The 22,857-nt window shown below is 38.4% G+C and overlaps 1 protein-coding gene across 1 annotated transcript; it reads left to right on the forward strand.

The window, feature by feature from the left end:
• Positions 1 to 18,714: 18,714 nt before the first annotated feature.
• LOC128103780 (putative olfactory receptor 10D4) lies at positions 18,715 to 19,650 on the forward strand. Its single transcript, XM_052728422.1, has one exon. The coding sequence runs from the start codon at positions 18,715 to 18,717 to the stop codon at positions 19,648 to 19,650; it is 936 nt and encodes a 311-aa protein (XP_052584382.1).
• Positions 19,651 to 22,857: the final 3,207 nt, after the last annotated feature.

A 22,857-nucleotide genomic window follows, 5' to 3' on the forward strand; every position in this document is an offset into this window, starting at 1 on the left:
TTGTTTGTTTTAGTATTAGAAATAGATCCTTCTCTTATACAATACATCCCTACCCAGTTTCCCCTGCCTTCATTCCTCCCGGCTCCCCCTGCCCCCAGTTTCAGCATTGGTCAAAAGTTCAATCCCCTGCCACCATCTGTGTCTAGGCTCTAGGAAGTGAGCCCATGTATATCCAAAGTGGCAGAGTTCCAGTGCACAGTAGCACAAAGCAAACATTCTAATTCCCAAATGAAGCAATGGAATAACATGAAGGAGCAATTAGACTGATGCAAGACTAAACAGGGCAAGCACTAAATCCTGTAGCTGTTTGCCCAGGATCTAGGAATCCCAAAGATTGTGCATTTGATCTTACTATTGGTGCCCACATGGCCTTTTTTTTTAAAAAAAAAAAAAAGACATAATTCTTTATTGATTCTTTGGGAATTTCACATCATGCACCGCAATCCCATTCACTTCCCGCTCCCTCCTATCTGCCCCTCACCCATGCAGCATGCTCCCCCTATAATTAATCAAAAACAAACAAACAAAACCCCACCTCTATCTTCAGTCTTTCCGACACCTCTTCATTCATCCTGATGGCATCTGGAGTTGTGGTGTGTCACACAGTATACCCGTTTGTCCAATCAGCCCCACCTACAAAATGTTTATTGCAATGAGTCACTGGTCTGCTTCAAGGCCTCTGGTACATCATCATCACTGGACCCTCACCGAAACTCCTCTTGGTTATCCTGCTGTACTCCCAGTAATGGAGATCCTGCAGTTAACAGTTATCTTTCCACAGGAGGTCCAGCAGGTCAGAGAGGGGGTAAATATTACGTAGGCCAACCCAAGGCCCAGGATTTGGGTCTGGGTGGTAGCTGAGCAGGCCAATCTTGCCACTGCCCCCACTCCACCTCTCTTATACCCATGCCACCTAGGCCATCTCTCCTACATCAGTGATGAAGGTTAGGGCCATCTCCTTGGATTGCTGGGGCCAGCTCTCTCATGGGAGTATTTGCCAGCTCTCCTGCAAAGCCCACTGAGGGGCAGAGTCAGTTATCCCAGGGCAAGTGGGGATGGATCCAGTTCTCTTAGGCCCATGGCACTCAGACCAGCTCTCCTACATCAATGATGAATGGTAGGACTATCTCCCTGGATTTCTGGGGCTAGCTCTCCCATGCGAATAGGGCCAGTTCTCTTCTCCTTGCCCAGGGTCAGCTATCTCAGAGCAAGTAAGGATGGGGTGGCTCAACATAGCCCTCAGATTTCAATACACATAGTTCCTATGATCCCTTGTGGTAACATAGCCATTGACATCTTCACAGACCCCAGCTTCAACAGAAACAAGGGCATCACCATGTTCCAGGTGGAAGCACAAACCACCCTGATCAGTATAGCCCTGGGTACAGCAAGGCCCTCAGACACAAACAGGGTCTCAGGTGGCTATCCAGACCCCAGGAGTCAGCATAGCCCCCGACTTATGGACATTTTTTTAAGCTGGCTTCACTAGTTCCTGTGGCTTTCCTTGAGAAATGTTCCATATTCTAAAGTTATCTAACATCCGGAGATCTCCATACTTGCTTAGCTTTTATCATCAGAGCTTCATCAATCACTCTGTCATGGACTGTCTGGAAAGACTGCAATCCATTGCCTGGCCTCAGTGACTTCCTTTTCAATGTGAGTGGAAGCCTCCATGTCTGCATAACCCTTGCATTTTGCATTCCTGCATATTTATTTAGATTTCCAAAAAAACAGGTACATGCCACTCCTGTGTACTTGGGGGTATATTTGGACAAGAGTTGAATAGTGTGTAAATCAGTGAGGTCCAATCAGGTGTAGAATAAACAACATCTATGGAAGGAGATTTGGGCTGGGGGGAATGCAAAGCCATATGCACTGTTTACCTAGTTGAAAACATGGTTCCACCTCATTATGAGACTAGATTTATTCATAATTTGTAAGGCAATAACATAAGTCTCAAAAGAATGGAATTTAACAGTTTACATATATATTAGATTGTGAAGTGAATAATTCAAAAACAATTATTGATTCCCCTATTCTGTACAATAGTCAGGATCTATGAAACACAGGTACACAAAATGAATATGAGGAGCTGACCTGCATAACATGAACTCTACAATTTTTGGTTTGGTTTGTTCTTTGTTTGTGTGCTCTTATTTGGTTACAATTTGGAGAGTTTGGGTGGTTGTTATTTTATTTTGTTTTGTTTTTTTGTTTTTGTAAGCTTTTTGTTGTTGTTGCCTTAGATCTTTGTTTGTATATTGAGAAAGCACTTATACTAGGGTGGGGAGAGAGGTGGAGAAGATCTGGAATGACTAGGGGGAGGAGAGGAACATGATGAAATACATTTAAATTTAAAAATCGTGTTCAATAATAAAAAGGAAAACAAGAAATGCACACCAGAAGGAATAAAGGACCTGTGAGGCAAACCCAAATACTATGATGTCACTGCTTAAATATTTGACTAATTTCCAAACAAGAAAACAGGAGTACTTGGACTTTTCTTTCCATGGAAGAATGAAGAATCTATCTTTAGGTTCTTTTCTGGGTATGGCAGCCATGTGAACCATCTGATCCTCACAGTATCATATTGATTAATATTTAGTTCTAAATCCAGATCCATGGTTTCTGTGCTCCAGGAAGCCATGCAACCTGCTGTGCATCCTGACAGTGCTGACAGTACCATCCCCTTTTCCTCCTGTGGTCTCTGTATATATATCTCTGTATATATACCCAAACCATGAAGTTTCTCTTATCTTTGAAAAAGCATAATATGATAATTATTTGAATTGGAATATTATTAAATGTCTGGGCATTTTTTGTTTTTGAATTGTTTAGGTGGCATGCGGATATTATGAAATCCATATTTCTACCCTTGGGAAAGTAGAAATTAAAGTCCCTGTGTTAGAACAATAAAACTTGTAAGTAGGAAAAGAGCCTCACCCTGTTCAATAATGAATGAACTCAGAGACCAGCAATAGGGAATCATGACTCAGTTAAGACACATCAACATCATATTAAGGTCAATGTGCAATTGTAGATGAAGCTATTTGGGGCTCATACATCTTTAAGAAATAACCAGAGAATAATTCATATTTACCTCTTAATATCTTTTCTAAAACGTAGAAATATTCACAATCAGAATTAATGCACTTTTTATAAATTAATAAAATTGGCATTCTATTACTTGGCATATTTTACAGTGTTGTAATTATTTTGCAGTTCATTGTATTAAGATAGAGTAAATATCATGCCCAGACATAATTTAATGGAGGTGACAGATGAGATAATGCATTTTTGGCTATATGCAAGTATTTACTGGATAATGTATTTATGTTCCTTTTTGGAATGAAATCAAAAGGTGGCCTGCTGGAGGACAGCATGCTGGTTGATTCAGGAAGCTGCCCTGTGGTTGCCTGGCAACAAGTTGCTGTGTGTGTGCATGCGTGTGTGTGTGTGTGTGTGTGTGTGTGTGTGTGTGTGTGTGTGTGTATGTGTGTGTGTGTGTGTGTGTGTGTGTGTGTGTGTCTGTGTTTTGTTTGTTTGCTTATTTGCAAATAGAATAGGCACATAAGCCAAGATTGTACTGAAAACAAGCAGGATAAAATGTTCTATTTCAGTTAATATCAACCTTTATGGAAATATGTATACAAATATGTATAGAATATATGTATTTATATAGAACTATAGAAATTAAATAGAAACATAAAAATCATATCTTTAAAGTCCCCAGAGAGACTGAAATATATTGAATTTTAGTAGTTAGGGTGAGGAAGTCAGCAGAAAGATGGTTGATAAAGCCCCTCAGTACACACAATTTCCTTGTTTTCTCCTTAGTTTTATAATGTTCCAAAAGTAAAAGTAAATAAAACCTTCAAGTTCATTTTTTCCTAAAAGCTGAAATGCAGAGGACTTATACTACCCCTTCCTGACATTATATTAAAAAATAAACAACTGGTGGTGAGAAGAGACTCTCAGACCAGCAGAGCTAGCTGCTTACAAGTCCCTCTAGAAGCTCAAGAATGCATCTTTGCTGAGTCACTATCCAGGCTGGGATGGGCTTCTCTGTGATGCATCTGCCTTTAAGTTATCCAAGCTTCTGTAAGTGACTGCTCATGCGTCCTACTCTTAGTAATCCCATCAACTCATTGGATAGGCAAGTTGGCCTTAGTTATCATTTTGGCATCATGTTGTTTCTCATTAACAGTTCTCCATGATCTTCAGATGCTGTATAACTCTTCAGTGCCCTTTGTGGTGCTGCACAAGACTACAGTGCTCTCTGTGGAGTAAACACATTTGTATTGTGCTCCATGGCATGCAAACACACACTTCTGTAGGTGTTTCTATTCACCAGCATAGAAGTGAAACCAACTGACTTGTGGTTTCTTAGTTACACTTTGTTACCTTCAAATAATGTTTGAGAAGGCTCCATTTACCTCTCCAACATATTCTCCTCACATAGTGTGTGTGTCTCAGAGATGTTGATTACTCCTTCGTGAGATTTAGAAAAATCAAAATGAAGAAGTGGTGCTTGGAATCCCACAACCATATTCACTGTCTGTGCCATTGTCCTGTCCCTTCAACTTCTGTGTTACATTTCCTCTCTTCTGATTCTGAGCAGCAATGCTTCTTCATGTGGATACTGAAAGGAACTGGCGATACTATTAAGCTAATGAGCAGCAATTGCAATGATGCCTCACAGAACTAAAAAGATATTTTGGACATCTTTATTCAATCCCAAATCATTCCAAGCTATATGATCAAACTAACTAATGAGCACTGAGCACAATACCTTCAAGTGGTGGATACTGAAGAAATATTTCATATACTATTGAACTTGGTCACTGACACCAGAGTTAATTCACGTTAATTAACTATGATTCTCAGTTAACTAACCTCTTATTTCAGAGATACAAACACCTTAAAATTATTCTGATATTAAAAAATAAAAATTAACATAGGCAAACTAAATAGGTCAGGAACCAGGGTTCTCAGAGTCTTCAACTGAAAGTAATTTTGCTTGGCAATCATTATTGGGTTTGTCAAAGATTTAGTTATTTTACTATTGACTAATATTGTAAGAAGAACTCACAAATCAACCTTTCTATCACACCTGTAAATATGGAAAAATTACTGGGCAGCATTTTTTCACTAAAACCCCAGACATTTGGAAAGACCTGCTTCGTCTACAGCAAATGGAAGCAGAACCTGGAATTTTATTCCAATTGAAATGAGTAGTTTGGTAAGGGAGGTTTCTGCTTTGGGTATCCTAACATGTCATTAGCTGGATAGCACATGTTTTGTTTGCCTGAAACAGTATTATGTGTTAATAAATAATAATTAAATAACAATTAATTAAATAAAAATAAAATAAATAATATTTAAAGGTTTTAGTTATTTATCAATGTATGTATATGCATGTAGAGAGTACATGGGTGCTTGTGAAAAGAACTCCAAAGGAAGGAGACAGTGAAGCCTTTGTGTGACAAAGCTTAAGGAGTCACCAGAGCATCTGATTACACAAAGTACCAGTGGTCACTTTGAAACATGGTCTAGGATGAGGCTAAGGATACTTTACCATAGTTCAGTCAACACTGAGTTTTAGTACATCATACTAGAGAGAACATATGGAGCGTTAACTGTAGCTATGGTGGAAACAGCAGTTACAATGAGCAGAAGGATATTCCTCAGCAAATAAACATCTCAGACTACAAAATTTAAAAACAGTTGGTCAAGAATGAAGTAATGAAAATAAGAGGTCCGATAAATCTGCTAACATTGTCTGTGGTAGAGGTTCTTTTTTTTTAGACTAACCTGATAGGATCAATAAAGCCCTTTATTTTTCGTTCAATAATGTTCTGTGTCTGAATGCACAATGAGAATCATATTTCAATTCTCATTAGCAGGAGAGACTCCCCTCCCCAGCCCTCAACAAAGAACCTCTGTGCACATCCAGGGACTGAGAATCAACAGGAGAGAGTAAGAGTTGAAATGAAAATAACTTGCCAGCAGTGTGGTGGCGCACGCCTTTAATCCCAGCACTCAGAAGGCAGAGATAAGTGGATCTCTGTGAGTTCAAGGCCAGCCTGGGCTACAGAGTAAGTTCCAGGACAGACTCCGATTTTTTTTTACGTTTCAGTATACCTAGTGTTGTCCCTGTCATGTCCACCCCATCTGCGACATTCCTGCAGTTTTAGTCTTCTCTTGTGCTGACCCAGAAGGTTGGTTCCACTAATGTGGAATTGCTGGTCTGATGCTTCTCTCCAGTATTTGTGTTTCTTGTAGACGAATTTCTAAACAGTCTTATTAAATAAGAAATGCCAAATATAGGGGTGAAAGCCGTAGAGATCAGAGAAATAGTGATAGCCACCAGCTAACCTTACTCACCACCGTAGCTTTCCCCAGAGAACCAGCTTCTTCCTATCTAACCTGAACCTTTATTGCCTTGCTGTTCTGCCTTCTCATTGGCTCTTTGACCAGCCACCTTATTTTTTCCGTTACTGCCGGTCTATATGGACCTCCAGGTCTTTATGGTTGGTACTAGGATTAAAGGCGTGGGTCACCACACTTGGCTGTGTTCTTGAACACACAGAGACTCTGCCTGCCATGTGATCGGATTAAGGGCTTATGCTACCACCGCCTGACTTTGGTTTATGGCTGGCTATGACCTCTGATCTCCAGGCAAACTTCATTTATTAACATACAAATAAAATATCACCACAGTCTCTTATGCACACATTGGGATTGCCATTCTGAGAATCAGTTCAGCAGAAGGCAGGCAGAAAGTATTCTCTACCTGCAGTGCCCACCTCACTGCCATCCTCTGTGCCTACGGACCTGTCATCATCATCTACCTGCAGCACACACCAAACCCCCTGCTTGGTGCTGTGGTGCAAATATTAAATAATATTGTCTCACCTATGCTGAACTCTTTAATCTGTCCACTAAGGAACAAGGAAGTGAAGAGGTCCTTAAGGAGAGTTTTCAAGGGTGTAACGCTTGCTTTTCAGAAATAATTTGTGGAATTAGTAATGATAGTCAAAACTTTGTCTCTTACCAAAACCCTTAATTTCCTTTATTTAAATGAAAAAATGCATTAATGGGCACACAATGGAATATCTGAAAACATGTGGCAAGCCTGTAACACTTTTTATATTCTTCTGCCTCTACAATTCCAGAGTCTTCCTACATAACGCTATAGCCAACTACAGAGGTTACTAGGGCTGAATTCTTAGTAATTCTGGTAATTGCTAAGCCAAGGGGCATAGTAACCAACAACAGAGAGATTTCCTGTGTATATGTGTATATATATATATATATATATATATATATGTGTGTGTGTGTGTGTGTGTGTGTGTGTGTGTGTGTGTGTGTGTATGTATGTATGTATACCATATATATATATACATATCTCACATACCTCATCCCACACATACCTCCTGGTTGAAGACTGGAGACAGCTATGACACTTTTCATCCCTTCCCCATGTCAAATCAGTCTCACTTCACACTTCTGCTTACTTAGAATGGGGTTACTCTCCTTTTCTGCTCCCAAGCCCTTCACTTCCCTGTTTCACAAAGAAGAATGTTAGACACTTAGAAGGCATGACATTATCTGGTGACTGTGATGCCCTCTTCACAACTATCATCTCCACATATGTACACACCACTCCTATAAAGTAAACGTTACCATTTCTATGCAAGAGTTCTCAGTATTGGAAACCTCAAATAACACATATTAAATCTGACATTATGTATTAGCATTATGGCCCTCAAGCATGTATCTAGTTAGCTAAGAGACTACTGTGCCTAATTGTCCACTCCTCCTGGAGCCACCCTTCATGACCTCTGTGGTGGCTTAACACACTCATCATCTTGCCAGAGAACTCATCATAGTAATGAATTGTTCAGGAAACAACTGATAATAAGTGCTGCTAATAGGTCTTGAGTATATATGGACCTCAATGTTAACTCCATTTTAATCTCTCGATTTCTCCACCTGTAGTAAGAATAGTTAGTATCCCGTCTCCTGCAGCAATCTATTGATGGCTGAACCTAGTCTGGGCCCAACTCCAATGCCTCCTTTCTTCATACTGTGTTAACAGCTTGATGCTGTCACAAGAAGGAACCATCGTGTTTTCACAGCATGGCTGATGCTGTTACATCCTAGAATCACTGTTTGTCTGACTGTGTTCACAGCATGGCCGATGCTCTGAACACCCCAGAACCACTGTTTGCCTGTTTTCACAACATGCCTGATGGTCTTACACCTCAGAAACACTGTCCGACTGTTTTCACAGCATTCCTGATGCTGTTACACCCCAGAACCACTGTTTGTCTGACTGTGTTCACAGCATGGCTGATGCTGTTATACCCCAGAAGCACTGTTTGTCTGTCTGTTTTCAAAGCAAGGTACTTGAAGATTTCATCCTGGTATTGGCATCATATTTTAGCAATTCTTTCATGGTGATGTCATCTCAACTCTGAAACATCTTAGCCTCTAGAGTAAAGTTATTTGGGGGAGGATAGTCTTTGTGTTCCCCACCGGTGGCTCAAGAGCTACAATGGAGGCTTTTGGGAATTTTCATTTGGCCACCCCAGATCTTCTAAATGTCCCATTACTGACTGTCTCTCAGGGCAGCAGCTGCTCTGGTAGGTGGCCGAGTGCTTTTTCACGAAGTACCCAGATACCACTGACTCAGTCAATTCTCCATTGTCAGTGAGGTGAATCCATCACTGTACATCCAGGTTGTGTCTGAAGAGTTTTCAGATGGCAATCACTTTAGTCTCCAGATATTTCTATACCTCTTCCTTATCCAGAAACTGGCAGAAATGTCAGAAAAGAGCTCTTAATATTTCAAGAGGGCAGCATTCTCAACCTGTGGTAGGATGCACTGGGATACTGGAGGAGAAAGAACTGGGGTTGAGAATTCTAATTTTTTTATATACTTATTTCATTATGTCTATAAAATGCATCCCACTGGAGATCACCACTGAATGTCTTTTCCCTGAGTATGAATTGTTTTTAGTGATTCTAGGCTGTCTTCGATTTAGAACAGATAGATTGTGATGAAACTCAAAGTCTACCTCATCCCATGCTAAAGGCAGTGAACATGATGTCAGGCTCATCAGCATTGATGCGGTTCCTGGCTGAGTTTCAGGTGCATCATCTTTCCAAAATGACTTGCCAAGGACCACTTCTCAGAGTATTTCTAAGTTTATTGCCTCTCCAATATCATCTAATTAAAACTGAATACCACATTATGCTTCTGGAACTAGACATGATCCTGTCCACACTCCTTTTGTGCAATGGCCATGTACTTAGTCACAACCATGTCACCCAGAGCCCCACAATAACGGAACCCTGGTTATCAATCACTGACCCAGCTCCTAGGTTATAGATGCAGTTCCAAGAAGTCATAGCAGCTCCCACTCCTTCATCTCACTGCCTGCATTAACCCTGATGTTACCTTCTTAAGCCTATCCCTTAGATAGCCTAGCAGTTGCCCCATCATACCATTTAAGGGAAAGCCTCCCCATCCATTGCGGAAATGTCCTAATTATCAGTCGTTATCTTGTTCAGCTGGTTCTCCCACCAAGCCTTGTTGTCTTACTTCATGCCTAACAAGACTGCAAATGAAAATCATTTCCCAATTTTTTTCAGAATCCAAGGAGCAAAAAGGAGGTGTGATTATTGGGATTATACCCACATTTTCCTAATATTATTTTTATCTGTGGTTTTTAAATTATACATTATCCTGGCCTCCAGAACTGTAAGCTAATAAATGTCCTTCCTTTATATTATAGCCAGTCCCTGGAAATTTTTTATGGCAATGAAAAAGAAATAAAGACCCCCTTCAAAATATGGACTACATACTTATTGGCATAAGAAGAAAGAACGTTAATAACACATTTTTATGCAGAACAGTGTTCTAAATTGGATGCATACCTATACTAGAAATGTACAGATATTTGAAAGTCAAAACATGAATAAACACTCATTCTTTGACTCCTTTTAAATAAATTTGTCAATGACTGTATCAAAAGTTCCAAACATTTTAAATAATCTCCAATTATAACACCCAACATTAGAATATTTAAAACTAATTCTCTAGATATATAGATAGATAGATAGATATAGATATAGATATAGATAGATATATACTATTAATAAGGAAACTATTAAAATACAAAGACATGGTTTTTGTTGATGGAAAAATTATGCTCTTCTATGCTCTTGTATTAATGAGACTATAAAACGGGAAAGTCAGAATGGAAATAGCATCATAGTTCCTTAAAAATAAGGAAGAATAAAATAATAAAATCAATCAATTCAGATTCTTATTGTATATACAAAATGCTCAAAAGTAAGATCCTGAAGAGCTACTTATGTTTCTGTGTTCATAACAGTATTAGTCACAAGGCCTAGGAATGGAAAATGTCTGAGTTTATGAATGGATCATCTCAATGTATTATACAATGGATATACAAAGTAATATTTTTCAGATGTGAACAGCAAGCAGGTTCTGACACATGTGTTACCCCTCACCCACATGGACAATCCTTGAGGAGAGTAAGCTAAGAGAGAACAGACAATCACAGTAAAATGAACATAGCCATTTTAGGCTCTAGAATGAGTTTCTTTTATTTAAAAATGAAATAGAATGATGGTTAATAAGGAGTGGAAACTTGGGGAGACTATAGAAGCAGAAGAAGAGGGAGCTTTGGTTTAATGGATGTATTTTCTTTTATCTTTTGAGATTATATATAAATTTCTCTTTCTCTTTCCTGCCTTCAAACTCTTCCTTATACCCAGCCTTTCTCTTTCACTTTCCTGATGTCTCTTTTCACTGATAATTGTTACAGGCATTCATGTAAATTATATATGTATATATTTCTAAATATAACCTGCACAGTCTAGATAATGTTGCTAATATGTGTATGTCTTCAGGGATTACCATGTGGTGTTGGATAGTCCATTGGTGTGCTCTTCCCTAGAGACTATTTCTCCTACTTCCAGCATTCTTATGGTTTTCAGTTTCTTTTAAAACTAATTTTAAATTATCCTACATAATCATGATCATCACTATGACACTTTCAGCATGTTTAAGTTTCAATTCTGCATAATGGAAGGATTCTATAGATTGTATAACAATGTGAATGCATTCCATACTGTTGAAACACACATACTAGAAGAGGTTTAAAGCTCTATCTTTAAAGCTGTTGCCTGTTTTAAGGCTGCATGCTTTTTGAGGTAGTGAGATAACTTCTTTTATTATAACTATATTCCTGGAGATTCTCGAACCACTCCATTTGAATTCTTCCCAACCTCAATGTAGCACAGCTAGGAAGCATCCGAGCAATAGAAAGCAGGGTGACTGAGAAACAGTGCTTACAGCATTAGCATTGTGTTCCCAGTTAGCACATCATACTCAATACCAGTCATGTGCGATTACTCTGTGGGTGCACCATAAGTGTGTCTGAGCTAGGCTGTTGTGTGATCATTTTGTAGATCAAATGGGAACTGGGAGTGTTAGAATGTTTGAAGTATTCACTTTGTGGAAATAAACAGGATCCTACTTCAGATGTTCACCCACCTTTGCACAATGGAACAAAATGGACTAAAACTAAATTGGTGACCATCACTATCTCCTAAGATATCTAACCACTATATTTATCCTGTTTATATCACTGGATTTTGTAGTCTTGTCCTCATATCCTTCACGGTCCCTCTTCTTAGCCATGGTTAATTTAGGTTTCTCCTTGTTGGCTTTATTACTCCAATTTTTTCTTTTGTTTTATACAAATCATCCTCTCTCTCTTTGAATTTCTTATCAGTCTGTTTCCCACCATAACAACTTCATTTTTCTCCTCATCTGGAAATAGAGATCTACTCTGGTACCATCATGTTAGGCTAACTAGCTCTTTTCCCATACACACTAAAGATAACATTTCTCTGAACTAATAACTATTCTTTCTCCTTCATTCCTGACCAAGTGTCTGAAAAGTCTCTAGTGCAAGGATCTTACTTGACTATTTGAATAGTATCTTCTTCCCCAGAACTATTCTTTGTACTGTAGATCTAATCATCTCTTCATATACTTTCTCACCCACAATATACTGAAACAGTCCTGCTTGAAATGGGGGCATTTCATCTACTCCTTAAATCAGAGACAACCTGCTTAATGTAAACAATGGGACCTTCAATCATCATCTGCTGTCTTCTCTCTCTCTGACTTTATCTTACTTGGAGTTCCCTTTCTACAACTCCTAACACCCCTTCCTTTGCAGTACTATGGATCAAACCTTTGGCCCTCCCCATGCTAAGCAATCACACTACAAATAAGTACACTTAAGATGAGCTCTATTCCTATCCACTTTAATTTCTTATTTTGAGACATGGTCTAAACAGGTTTTCTATGCTAACCTTGAATATACTCTGCCATTCAGTATAGGTGAAAGTTTCTGTCCTGCCAGCAACTCCCAAATATCCAGAAGCTGCTTTCCAAATTACCACATGGAGCCTTATATTAATTATAAATGATCAGCTGGTAGCTCAAACTTATTATTAACTAGCTCTTACATTTAAATTAACCAATTCCTATCCATCTATTTATTGACACGTGGTCCGTGGCTTACCAGTCCTCCAGCATCCTATTTCTTGGGTGGCTCATGGCATCTGCTCCACCCCCCACACCTCTTTCTCTGAGAGAAATACATATTCACAGGATACAAAAGACCATTCCATAGCTGTGTCTGGAGTTTTCGCTCCGGGTCCCACCAAGCCCTGGTAGTCCAACAGCCCACTTATAAAATAAACACACAGACGCTTATATTATTTACAAACTGTATGGCCATAGCAGGCTTCTTGCTAACTGTTCTTATATCTTAAATTAACCCATTTCTGTAAATCTACACCTTGCCACGTGGCTCATGGCTTACCGGCATCTTCACATGCTGCTTGTCATGGCGGCGGCTGGCAGTGTCCCTCCCCCCGCACCCCTGCCCCCCCTTGCCTTCCTGTTCTCTCAATTCTCCTCTCTGTTAGTCCTGCCTATACTTCCTGCCTGGCAACTGGCCAATCAGTGTTTTATTTATTGACCAATCAGAGCAACACATTTGACATACAGACCATCCCACAGCACATAGCATTTTGCCCTTTCTGTCTAATCAAAAGGAAAGGTTTTAACTTTATGATAGTAAGATTAAATATAACAAAACAATTACCAAGCAAGAATTATAGGTATAATATCTAGTCTATTCATATTTTATAAAATCAGAGAAAACATTTAATTATCTATGCTATCTTGGTGTGTCTAAAGTTTTATGTCTAATTTGCCTTTTATCATAACTAAGAAAAATTATGACTATGACTATCTAGTCTTCAACTCCATCAAAGACTTTAGAAGTTTGAAATGTTACCTAATGACAAGGACATCAGGCTGCCTGGACAGTCACCCAAAGTTTCTCTGAAATGTTGAGGCATCCATCTTTGGCCTACAGACCTAGAATATCTGACAGACCTTTTTCAGTAGCAGGAAAATTTGAAGGACTCTCTTACCCTGCCTTTGCAAAGTTTGGCAGTCACTTTTCTTTGCTTCTTGTTTGTCCAGACTAGAGAGTGTGCTTACTGTCAGCAGTCAAGGCAAGGGTAATCTCTTGCCCAATAGGCCAGTTGTGCTAAAAAGAAAACAAACTCCATATGGTCTGTCTTTGGAGCCTATCATCTTCTCTGAAGTAAATCGGAGCTGTCAGGAGCAGATGTGTCTCACTGTCATGAAAAGCTTTAAGTTATTGAAACATTTTAAATGCCATATTCTGTAGGTCTTTGAAGATTACCTATCTAATTGAAATATATCTTTGTATACCTAGATAACCTAACTAACATGACTATAAGTTTGACTATTATAGATGACTATTAATGTGTATTTTTAATAATACATTACATTTTTAAATAAGCTGTATAAACACAAAACCTGAAACAAGAGTAGAAATATACTTACAGTACAACAAAATTGACTTTAAATTTGTATCAATAAACTAAAATCCATAACAATGTAAAATATTTTGAGATTAACAGGTGTTTATTTTTTGGATTAAAGTAGATTCAATAATCTACCTTTTTTTCTATCATAATAGTCTATCCTTTCCCCTATCATTTTTATATCATATTCTCCTTTCTTCTTTAGAAAGTGATTGACTATGACCAATAACAATTTATAATCAACCCCCTAAACAAAGACAAACATCTATAATCTATTTTGGGGGAATGTGGGCATAGTTCTCTAGACTATTTCCTGCTGATTGGGGGCACTGATAATGATTTGGGACTCTGAGAAAATTTAAGATAATTGTTAAACTTTGGCTGTAGCATTTTGTGAGGCTGGATCATCTTAGTTAGCTGCCTTGAAGCTGTTTTGGATGCTGGATCATCTGGGCCATCGTTTTTATTGCTGTCTGATCCCCTTGCTCTAAAAATACATAAACTTTTAAAGGAAACATGCATCTCCATATTAATACAAATATAAACTGTTCATTGTACATAAGCCAGTCAAAGATAATTATTTTGTTTTATCTCTGAGCAGGTAAAATTATAAGTTACATATCTTGTAGTTACTTTAGGTTTATTTTCCCATGTCTGTAGTTAGAAATTCAGGGGGTCTTCCTTGATCAAACCTGATTTTTCTTAACCCTGAATGAAGCCTCTCATTTCCTGTGGAAACAAAAACAGAACCTCTTTCCCAGACAACATATCCCTTGACTTAAATTTTGAAGTCAAGACAATTTTAAAATATAGAGGTTGATATAATCTAGCAACTTTTATAATGTCTCTCAGCAGTTATCATTTGTTCATTAGCCATCAAAATATTTAAAGACATCATGATAATATACAGTATCCAGACTCTCCATATATTTTCCATTTTACATGGTTTATCATATTTTTTTTATTCTATTTCCTTTTTAAGGAACTTGTTATTTTTAAATCAATTTTTATGACTGTGATTACACTTTCTCTTCTTTCTCCCAAGTTCACACATATTTCTTAAACACATTTAGAGGGCTTTTTTGTTTTTGGTTTTTTTTTTTCTGAATCTATCTTTACTGCATATGTCTTTTTCTGACCATGAATGTCTTTAAATTACCAAGTGACATGATTAGGACCAAATCAGCTGGCCCCACCCCATTCCTTGGCTTCCTGAGAGTCTAGCTTCATGGTGGAGGTACTGGCTGGATCCATGTGTATCGCCCCAACACTAGGGAGTTTCTACATCTATGCTGTCACCAAGTAGCATGTCACCCACTGCACACAAAACCCATTTAAGTGTTTGGTAGCAGGGCCTCTTTAAAAAGCTACCCATTTTTGCCACTAACACTGAGTCAGGAAACTGTCTCTTAAAGGAGCTGTGCCTCTGCTTGCCACTAGCAAACAGAGCCTACCCAAGAAAAAGTGGTTACCAAGAAGCCGAGTTTAATTCAGTTTTCTGTGTTTAGAATCCTTTTTAAAGCTTTTAAGGCTTTATGTGGAAATTCTTGGCGAACGTTGGGTACCATATGTAAACAGAGGTGGAGTTTCTATCCCAGTTGCAACTCCCAAATACCCAGCAGCTGCTTCCCAAATTACCAACAGAGGCTTATACTAATTATAAATGTTTAGACTGTAGCTCAGGCTTATTATTAACTAGCTCTTACTTTTAAATTAACCCATTCCTATTCATCTATTTATTGCCAGGTGGTCCATGACTTACTAGTCCTCAGCATCCTGCTTCTTGGGTGGCTTGCAGCCTGTCAGGACCTTGTCCCTCTTCCTCTGAGTCCTAGTTTGACTCTTCTGCCTATCCTTATCCTGTCTTGCCATAGGCCAAAACAACTTTATTATCAGCTAATGAGAGAAATACATATTCACACTGTACAGAAGGACCATCCCCTAGCAATTCTGGAAAGTTTGTATTTGTGATCCTATTCCCTCAGACTCCTAAGAAACTGAAAATAGAGGCTTGTGGAATATTTTTTACACTGTATGAATATATGTCACTGTAACTGGTTTAATAAAGAATCTGACCAGCCAGCAATTGGACAGGATAAGGTTAGGGGGAGAGCCAACAAGAGAATGCTGGGAAGAAGAATGGTGGAGCCAAAGGAGCAGCAATCAGATACAGAGGGAAGCAAGATGGACATGTCATACTGAGAAAAGGTACCAAGCCACGAGACAAAGCAGAGATAAAAAATATGGGTTAATTGAAAATGTAAGAGTGAGCTAGAAATAAGTCTGAGCTATTGGAAGAGCATTTATAATTAATATTAAGCCTCTGTGTGGTTACTTGGGAGTGGTTTGTGGAGCAGAAAACTTCCACCTACAGAGACTATGACATTCAGGTCCAGCTCCTAAATTCTTTAAGTATGTTGAGTTCCTTTCCATCATGCAAAGTGTACATGCCAATGCCTCAGATGGGAAATTGCTTTGTCTCTCCCTACCCTGTCTGCTGATTCACATTGCAGGTCCCAGCTAACAGAATATTTTCTGAGAAAGCACTTCTCCTACCTTCAGAGAACCCTACCTCACCATATAGGTCACTATGTGACAAATAGAATTTCAGAATTATCAGCTTGGAAAATCTTTAGCCACAGGTTAAGTAGGTGAGAAAAATATTGAGATTTCAAGTGAACATTATCGAACAGTATTAGCCCTTAAGAATATTCACAAAAGATGTTGAAATACTCCCCTCCTACACCACCACCACCACATAATTAAAGCAAGGAGTTAATGAGATGCTTTTTCAATAAGACTCCTTCCTCTGGGGATTGATACCCAAAGGATGATCACTATTATTTAAAATCTCTAGTCTTGTGAATTATTGCAGTTCCTGGAACCAAACAGGAAATCGCTGCCAGGGAGCTGAAGCACACTTAGATGTGTGGAATTCTCCTGGAAACTGATTAAAATGAGGAGAAAGAATTGTCAGTTCCAACTTACAGACTGAAGGATGGTGAGGCTCCTTCCTTCTGCTGGAGGTACACAGGAAAAGAGTGCTCAACAACACCATCCATCACATTAGGCTTTCTATTGTCTCAGTAAGTGCCCAAATGTCTCCTTCACCTTCACCAGAGTGCGCAGTCTCCCAGTCACTAAGGATATATTATGGGGGGGGGGGGGGTAAGGGAGAGCACACAGGGTTTTAGGCAATAGATTTTCTGAGTTAACCTGTAATTTAAGGAGTATACTGTATTGGAAAATTGAAAAACTATTAAAGTATCAGAAAATTTCAAAATATGACAACTCAAAAGGAGTGTTTTCTGTGCCTACCCTTCTCTTTAACACAAATATGATTCCAGAATTAGACTTTGCAGCCTGATATAGTGGCAATATTAGCTTCTTCATTCCACCTAGAATGCTAAAGTCTTTTTTAGGTAGCCTATCTTTCTTGTGCCTCATGCCCAAGGAAATAATCTGGAACATCAATGAATCTACTGTATGAGTGACTTCAAAAATCATGAATAGACAGTTAAGGGAAGTTGACGACTGATTATACATTCTTATGTTCACAGATGAACCGATGAAATTGGATGCACCTTTCTTCATTAAAAGCAGAAAAAGTTCATACCTTTTAAAATATCTGTGACTTCATTGTTTGCATTATGATCTTTGTGTATCCTGTTTCTGCCATATAATTGGGCAATAAAGTGCTTTTTAGGTCGCTTTTTTTTGAGCCTCACATAATTATATGTGACATGTGTGACAAATACCCTTAAAAAATTTAACACAATATGAATTGTGAGGTTTGGACTTCAGTGTTTGTATGTGCATGTGTCTCTGTGTATGTATGTCTGTCTGTGTGTGCATCTGTGTGTTTGTGTGAGGTGTATATTATGTTTCCAAGAAACAGAAGTAAGTGAAGCTCTGCTATTATAAAAAGTAACTCTGGAGACTTCAGTCACTATGTTAGTCTCAACTTTCCTTCCTACAATCCGCAGAATTTTCCCATGTAAAATCACAAATCCTCATTTTTCACAAGAACTGTAAGCAAACATTCATGCTGCTGTGTAAGTAAACTTTAATGTATTCATTCAGCTTCCAGCTCCAGTTACGTTCAGATTTTGATTTTAAAATCATGAGGTATATCCTTTGCTGTTGTAATTTTTGTCATAAATGCTGTTGGTTCTGATTCTCTTTACCTGTAGTTCCAGAACCCAGGTGCAAATGTGATTGGAAGCAAAACTTTTTACTAATTAAAATTTTTCTTGGAAAATTTCAAAACTGTGTATAACACATCTTGATTATTCTCATTCCCCACTTTTTCTTATCCTTTTATACCCTTGCCATTTCCCCCATCTTCCATACAACTCCAATTCTAGTGTGTTTTTCTTCATTTTAGAATCATGAGCATCTGGAATGATGGAATAAGATCATTTATATGAATAGGGGAAGAGAGGCGATTAGCCTTTGAAGTTACTTTCTGGGTGAGATTGTTAAGACACCATCTGCAACTGCTCTGGAAGTTAACTTCTGAGTGACAATATTAAGAAGACTATCTGCAACCAGGTGCCTAACTGAGAAAAATACTCCATCAGCAGGAAAAGCAATTCTGTCTAGAACATCTCTCTGTAAATACCACTATCTTTTTCTCTTCCACCCCGGTGAATTAAACTCATCTAATCCACATACATAATAAATTTTACATCTTTCCACAGACGTCCAGGAGCTGATTCTTCCACAAACATGACAAACCACACCATGGTGACAGAATTCACCTTGCTGGGCATCCCTGAGACAGCAGGCCTGGAGAAGGTCCTGCTCTTCCTGTTCTCAGCACTGTATGCCTGTGCCCTCCTGGGAAACTTGCTCATTCTTACTGCAGTCATCTCCTCCCAGAGACTCCACACACCCATGTACTTTTTCTTGGGAAACCTCTCCATCTTTGACTTGGGTTTCTGTTCCACAACAGCTCCAAAGATGTTGTCATATCTTTCAGGACAGGGTAGAGGGATTTCTTTCCAGGGCTGTGTTGTACAACACTTCTTCTATCATTGTCTGGGTTGCACAGAATGCTTCCTGTACACAGTGATGGCCTATGACCACTTTGTTGCCATTTGCTTCCCTTTGAGATACACGGTCATCATGAACCACAGAGTGTGCTGTGTCTTGGCCACAGGGACCTGGATGAGCGGCTGTGTGCACTCCATTATCCTAACTTCCCTCACTTTCCAATTGCCCTACTGTGGCCCCAGTGAGGTGGGCTATTACTTCTGTGACATGCCTGCAGTGTTACCACTAGCCTGTGAGGACTCTTCTCTAGCACAGAGGGTGGGCTTTACAAACGTTGGTCTTTTATCTCTCATTTGCTTTTTCCTAATCCTTGTCTCTTACACTCGAATCGGAATCTCTATCTCAAAAATCCGCTCAACAGAAGGCAGGCAGAGAGCCTTCTCCACCTGTAGTGCCCACCTCACTGCCATTGTCTGTGCCTACGGACCAGTCATCATCATCTACTTACAGCCCAACCCCAGCCCATTGTTTGGTGCTATAATTCAGATTTTGAACAATCTTGTGACACCCACACTCAACCCATTGATCTACAGCCTGAGAAATAAGGATGTGAAAGTAGCCCTGAGGCACATATTTCTTAAGAAAACTCAACATCCAGAAAGTAAATAAAAATGTCTAAATCTTTGCTTAACAAAGTTTGAGTCAACATTTAGTAGGTCAGATTTGCATCTACAGCATATTTCACAAGAGAAATTGACAGCTGTAACTTCTAAGGCATATTGAAATGAAATGTACATTACATAAATTTACCACTTTCTTCTTTGTTTGAAGATATATATTCATTTTATGTTTCCTTATGTTTTATAATGAAATATAAGTGATAAAGTCTCTTAACAGATCCTGTGTTGATTTTTACGTGGTATGGATTCTCTCCAAGCACTGCTATTCTCCCAAGTATTTGTTACTCATCTAACTCTTTAAAAGGATTGAGACATATTTACTCCCTCAAACAGACTAAACCAGAATTTTATATCCTTTCTAAAATAGAAAGGTAGCCTCAATTTTCTACCAGAGACTCATAAATTCAAACTCATTAAGTTATATTTAAAGTGAGCTCTTCCAAGCATACAATCTTGCATGATTTCAAACTTGTTCCCTGTGCACATCTTCTGGGACTGAGATATGTGTGTTGTTCTGTAATTGTACCCCTCAAAAGGCACAAATGTGGATTATTTCTCAAGAGGTGGTCAATAAATCCCCTTTGTTGTTTTAAAATTTGTTTAAATCAGACAAAAAGGCCAATTAAATTGAAATACATTCATGTATTTTATGTGTCTCAATCAGGCAGCTGTAGTAAACTTTTAAAGGGATAACATATAACGTGTGTTTCTTCCCTTTTCATAGTAACATCTACAATGAATTTACCTTTCTCTAACCTCTACACTTCAAAATGCCAAGAAATAAATAGATATGTTTCATTTGTAGAACCTAGTTAAGTTTCTAATGAATGTATTCTTCCTCTTATCTTGGTTTTAGTTTTCTCTTAGTTTTTATATCTTCCTGACATCCAGGGCTATTCTTGAATTCTATATTCATTCCTATTTTGAAAAATAAATGATTAGATTATAGAGAGGGAGAGAAGAAAGAAGAAAGGGGAAAAATCTAGCTGTGTTGTAAAAGAAAAATTAGTACTGCATAATGGAACGATTGGTGTGTGTCTTTTTCATTAAGTTTCTGAGAAGCGACAGGGGAAGGCAAAGTCTTCCACAACTAGAAATTATAGATCAAAAGAACAAATCTGTAAGTGTGGTCAACTCTGTTAGAAAATATTCAAATGCCCCAGAGACAGTACGTTCCAATAACCAGGGCACTATGATGTGCTGTCTAAGGATCTTTGAGATAAAATACTGTAGATATCAGACAATACTGCTAGAAATCAAAAAGACATTAGTTTAACACAAGAAATCTTAGGTCCTTTCAGACAGCCAACATTAATTTGAAATATTAAACACACTAATGTTAAAGAGTCAAATGTAACCCACAGCTTTATACTCCCTCTGTCTTCAACATAAACCCTGAAAGTGGAATAACTACCCATTTCATCAGGAGGTTATGGTGTCAAACACTCTGCAACTCAGGAACCACTACAGTCAGACCTATCTTGTTCCTCTGCACTTGCCTTCTGGACAGAATGTCAAAATGGACGTGTTTTACAACCTTGCCTCACTTCCTCACTTTTACTACTTTTTCCACATTTATTCTCCCTCTTCTCCCTCTCCCCCTCTCCCCCTCTCTCCTTCACTCCCTTCCTCCCTCCCTCCTTCTCCCTCTCTTTTCCTCTCTCTCCCTCTCTCTCTCCTTCCCTCCCTCCCTCCCTCTCTTCCTCTCTCTCTCTCTCTCTCTCTCTCTCTCTCTCTCTCTCTCTCTCTCTCTCCCCCTCTCCTTCTCTCTTCCTCTCTCTCCCCCTTTCCATCTCTCCCTCTCTCTCACATAATAAATTGTAGTCCTAGCAGTTGCTGTCTTTTCCATAATAGCTTTGTGGTAAGGTTCACGGTCTAAGAATTTGTACACTAAAATTTATTTGGTTCAGATTACCAAGGGTGGATTCCACTCTTATGGTTTTCAGGACACTACTCATTCATCAGCAAAGTTCCAATTCTGACAGAAAAAGTTATGAGTTACTATGCTGCTACACACCACAGCTGACCATGACGACATTGGTCACCCTCCTGACAAATCATCATTACAAAAACATCACATGAAATCATACCATTTTGTTGTAAAAAAAAAAAAGTGTCTCTATTTAAACAGTACTTTAAAAAAACACAGAAGAAATTAAATATTTCTAAGTATAGAAAGCATACTTCAAAATAAATATTTCTAAGTATAAAAAGCATACTTCAAAAAATGTTTCTCACTCTCTGTTGTCATGAAATCTACACAGACTACATAGTATTGACATTTAAAAATCTATAAAAAAATATGGAAAAGGTACTATATGTGTACTATACAGGATCCATATACCCTTTACTCATTCTCAAAATGTTACAATTACATTTTGTTTACTTTCTTCATAGCACTGTGTGTGTGTGTGTGTGTGTGTGTGTGTGTGTGTGTGTACAGTTATGATGTGTTCTTGCCATTATGTAAACTCTAGAGTCACTTGTTCACTACTTATGAAGATGTCATTGATTTAATATGTTATCTGAAAAAATTACTTGACCAGGAAGGTATTTATTTCACTTTCCACATTAAAAATGATTGTTTTTGAAGTCAAGGGTATTTGGTGATTATTTCAACGGCTATTAAGCCTACATCATTGAAAGATGCTTCACAACAAAAGTTGAACACATCCTCTAATAGAACCCTTGTAAGCAAAGAACAAAATAGTTCAAAGGTGAAGTTAATACACTGATTCCTCACAATTTAACTGTGCCTATCTTATATGTGCCCAAAATATTTACTGTAACTTTTAACTGAAGAGGATCATCCAGTGTAGGGTCAATTTTACAATTAAATGCTAAGAGCTCATGTATGCTCCCTTATGGGTATATTTTAGTCATGATAAAATATGGACATTATATTTTAAAATGCTGGCATCACAGTAGAGCATGTAGCCCCGGTTACTCACTGCAGTTTTAGCATAGCTGAGAACTCAGGTGGCTTCCATTACCCTATATTGTGAGAGAGCATTAAACTGCAGGTCCCTACCTTGAAAGAAGATCAAAATTCAGACTTTGAAGTGTGGTTTCTATTGACCACATACCATTTTTTACATAATCATGAGAACAAGCATGCTAAGTCAAATGATCGTGAGTGACGGACCAGGTACAGTATAGTTACCAAGTAATGATGTATCTATTTAACCAATCATAC

The sequence above is a fragment of the Peromyscus californicus genome, unplaced genomic scaffold (assembly GCF_007827085.1).
Source record: "Peromyscus californicus insignis strain IS unplaced genomic scaffold, ASM782708v3 Scaffold_11__1_contigs__length_118956290, whole genome shotgun sequence".
Classification (NCBI taxonomy): Eukaryota; Metazoa; Chordata; class Mammalia; order Rodentia; family Cricetidae; genus Peromyscus; species Peromyscus californicus.

Excerpts from the sequence above, each read along its gene's own strand:
- LOC128103780 (XM_052728422.1), top strand. The coding sequence starts at position 18,715 with ATGACAAACCACACCATGGTGACAGAATTCACCTTGCTGGGCATCCCT.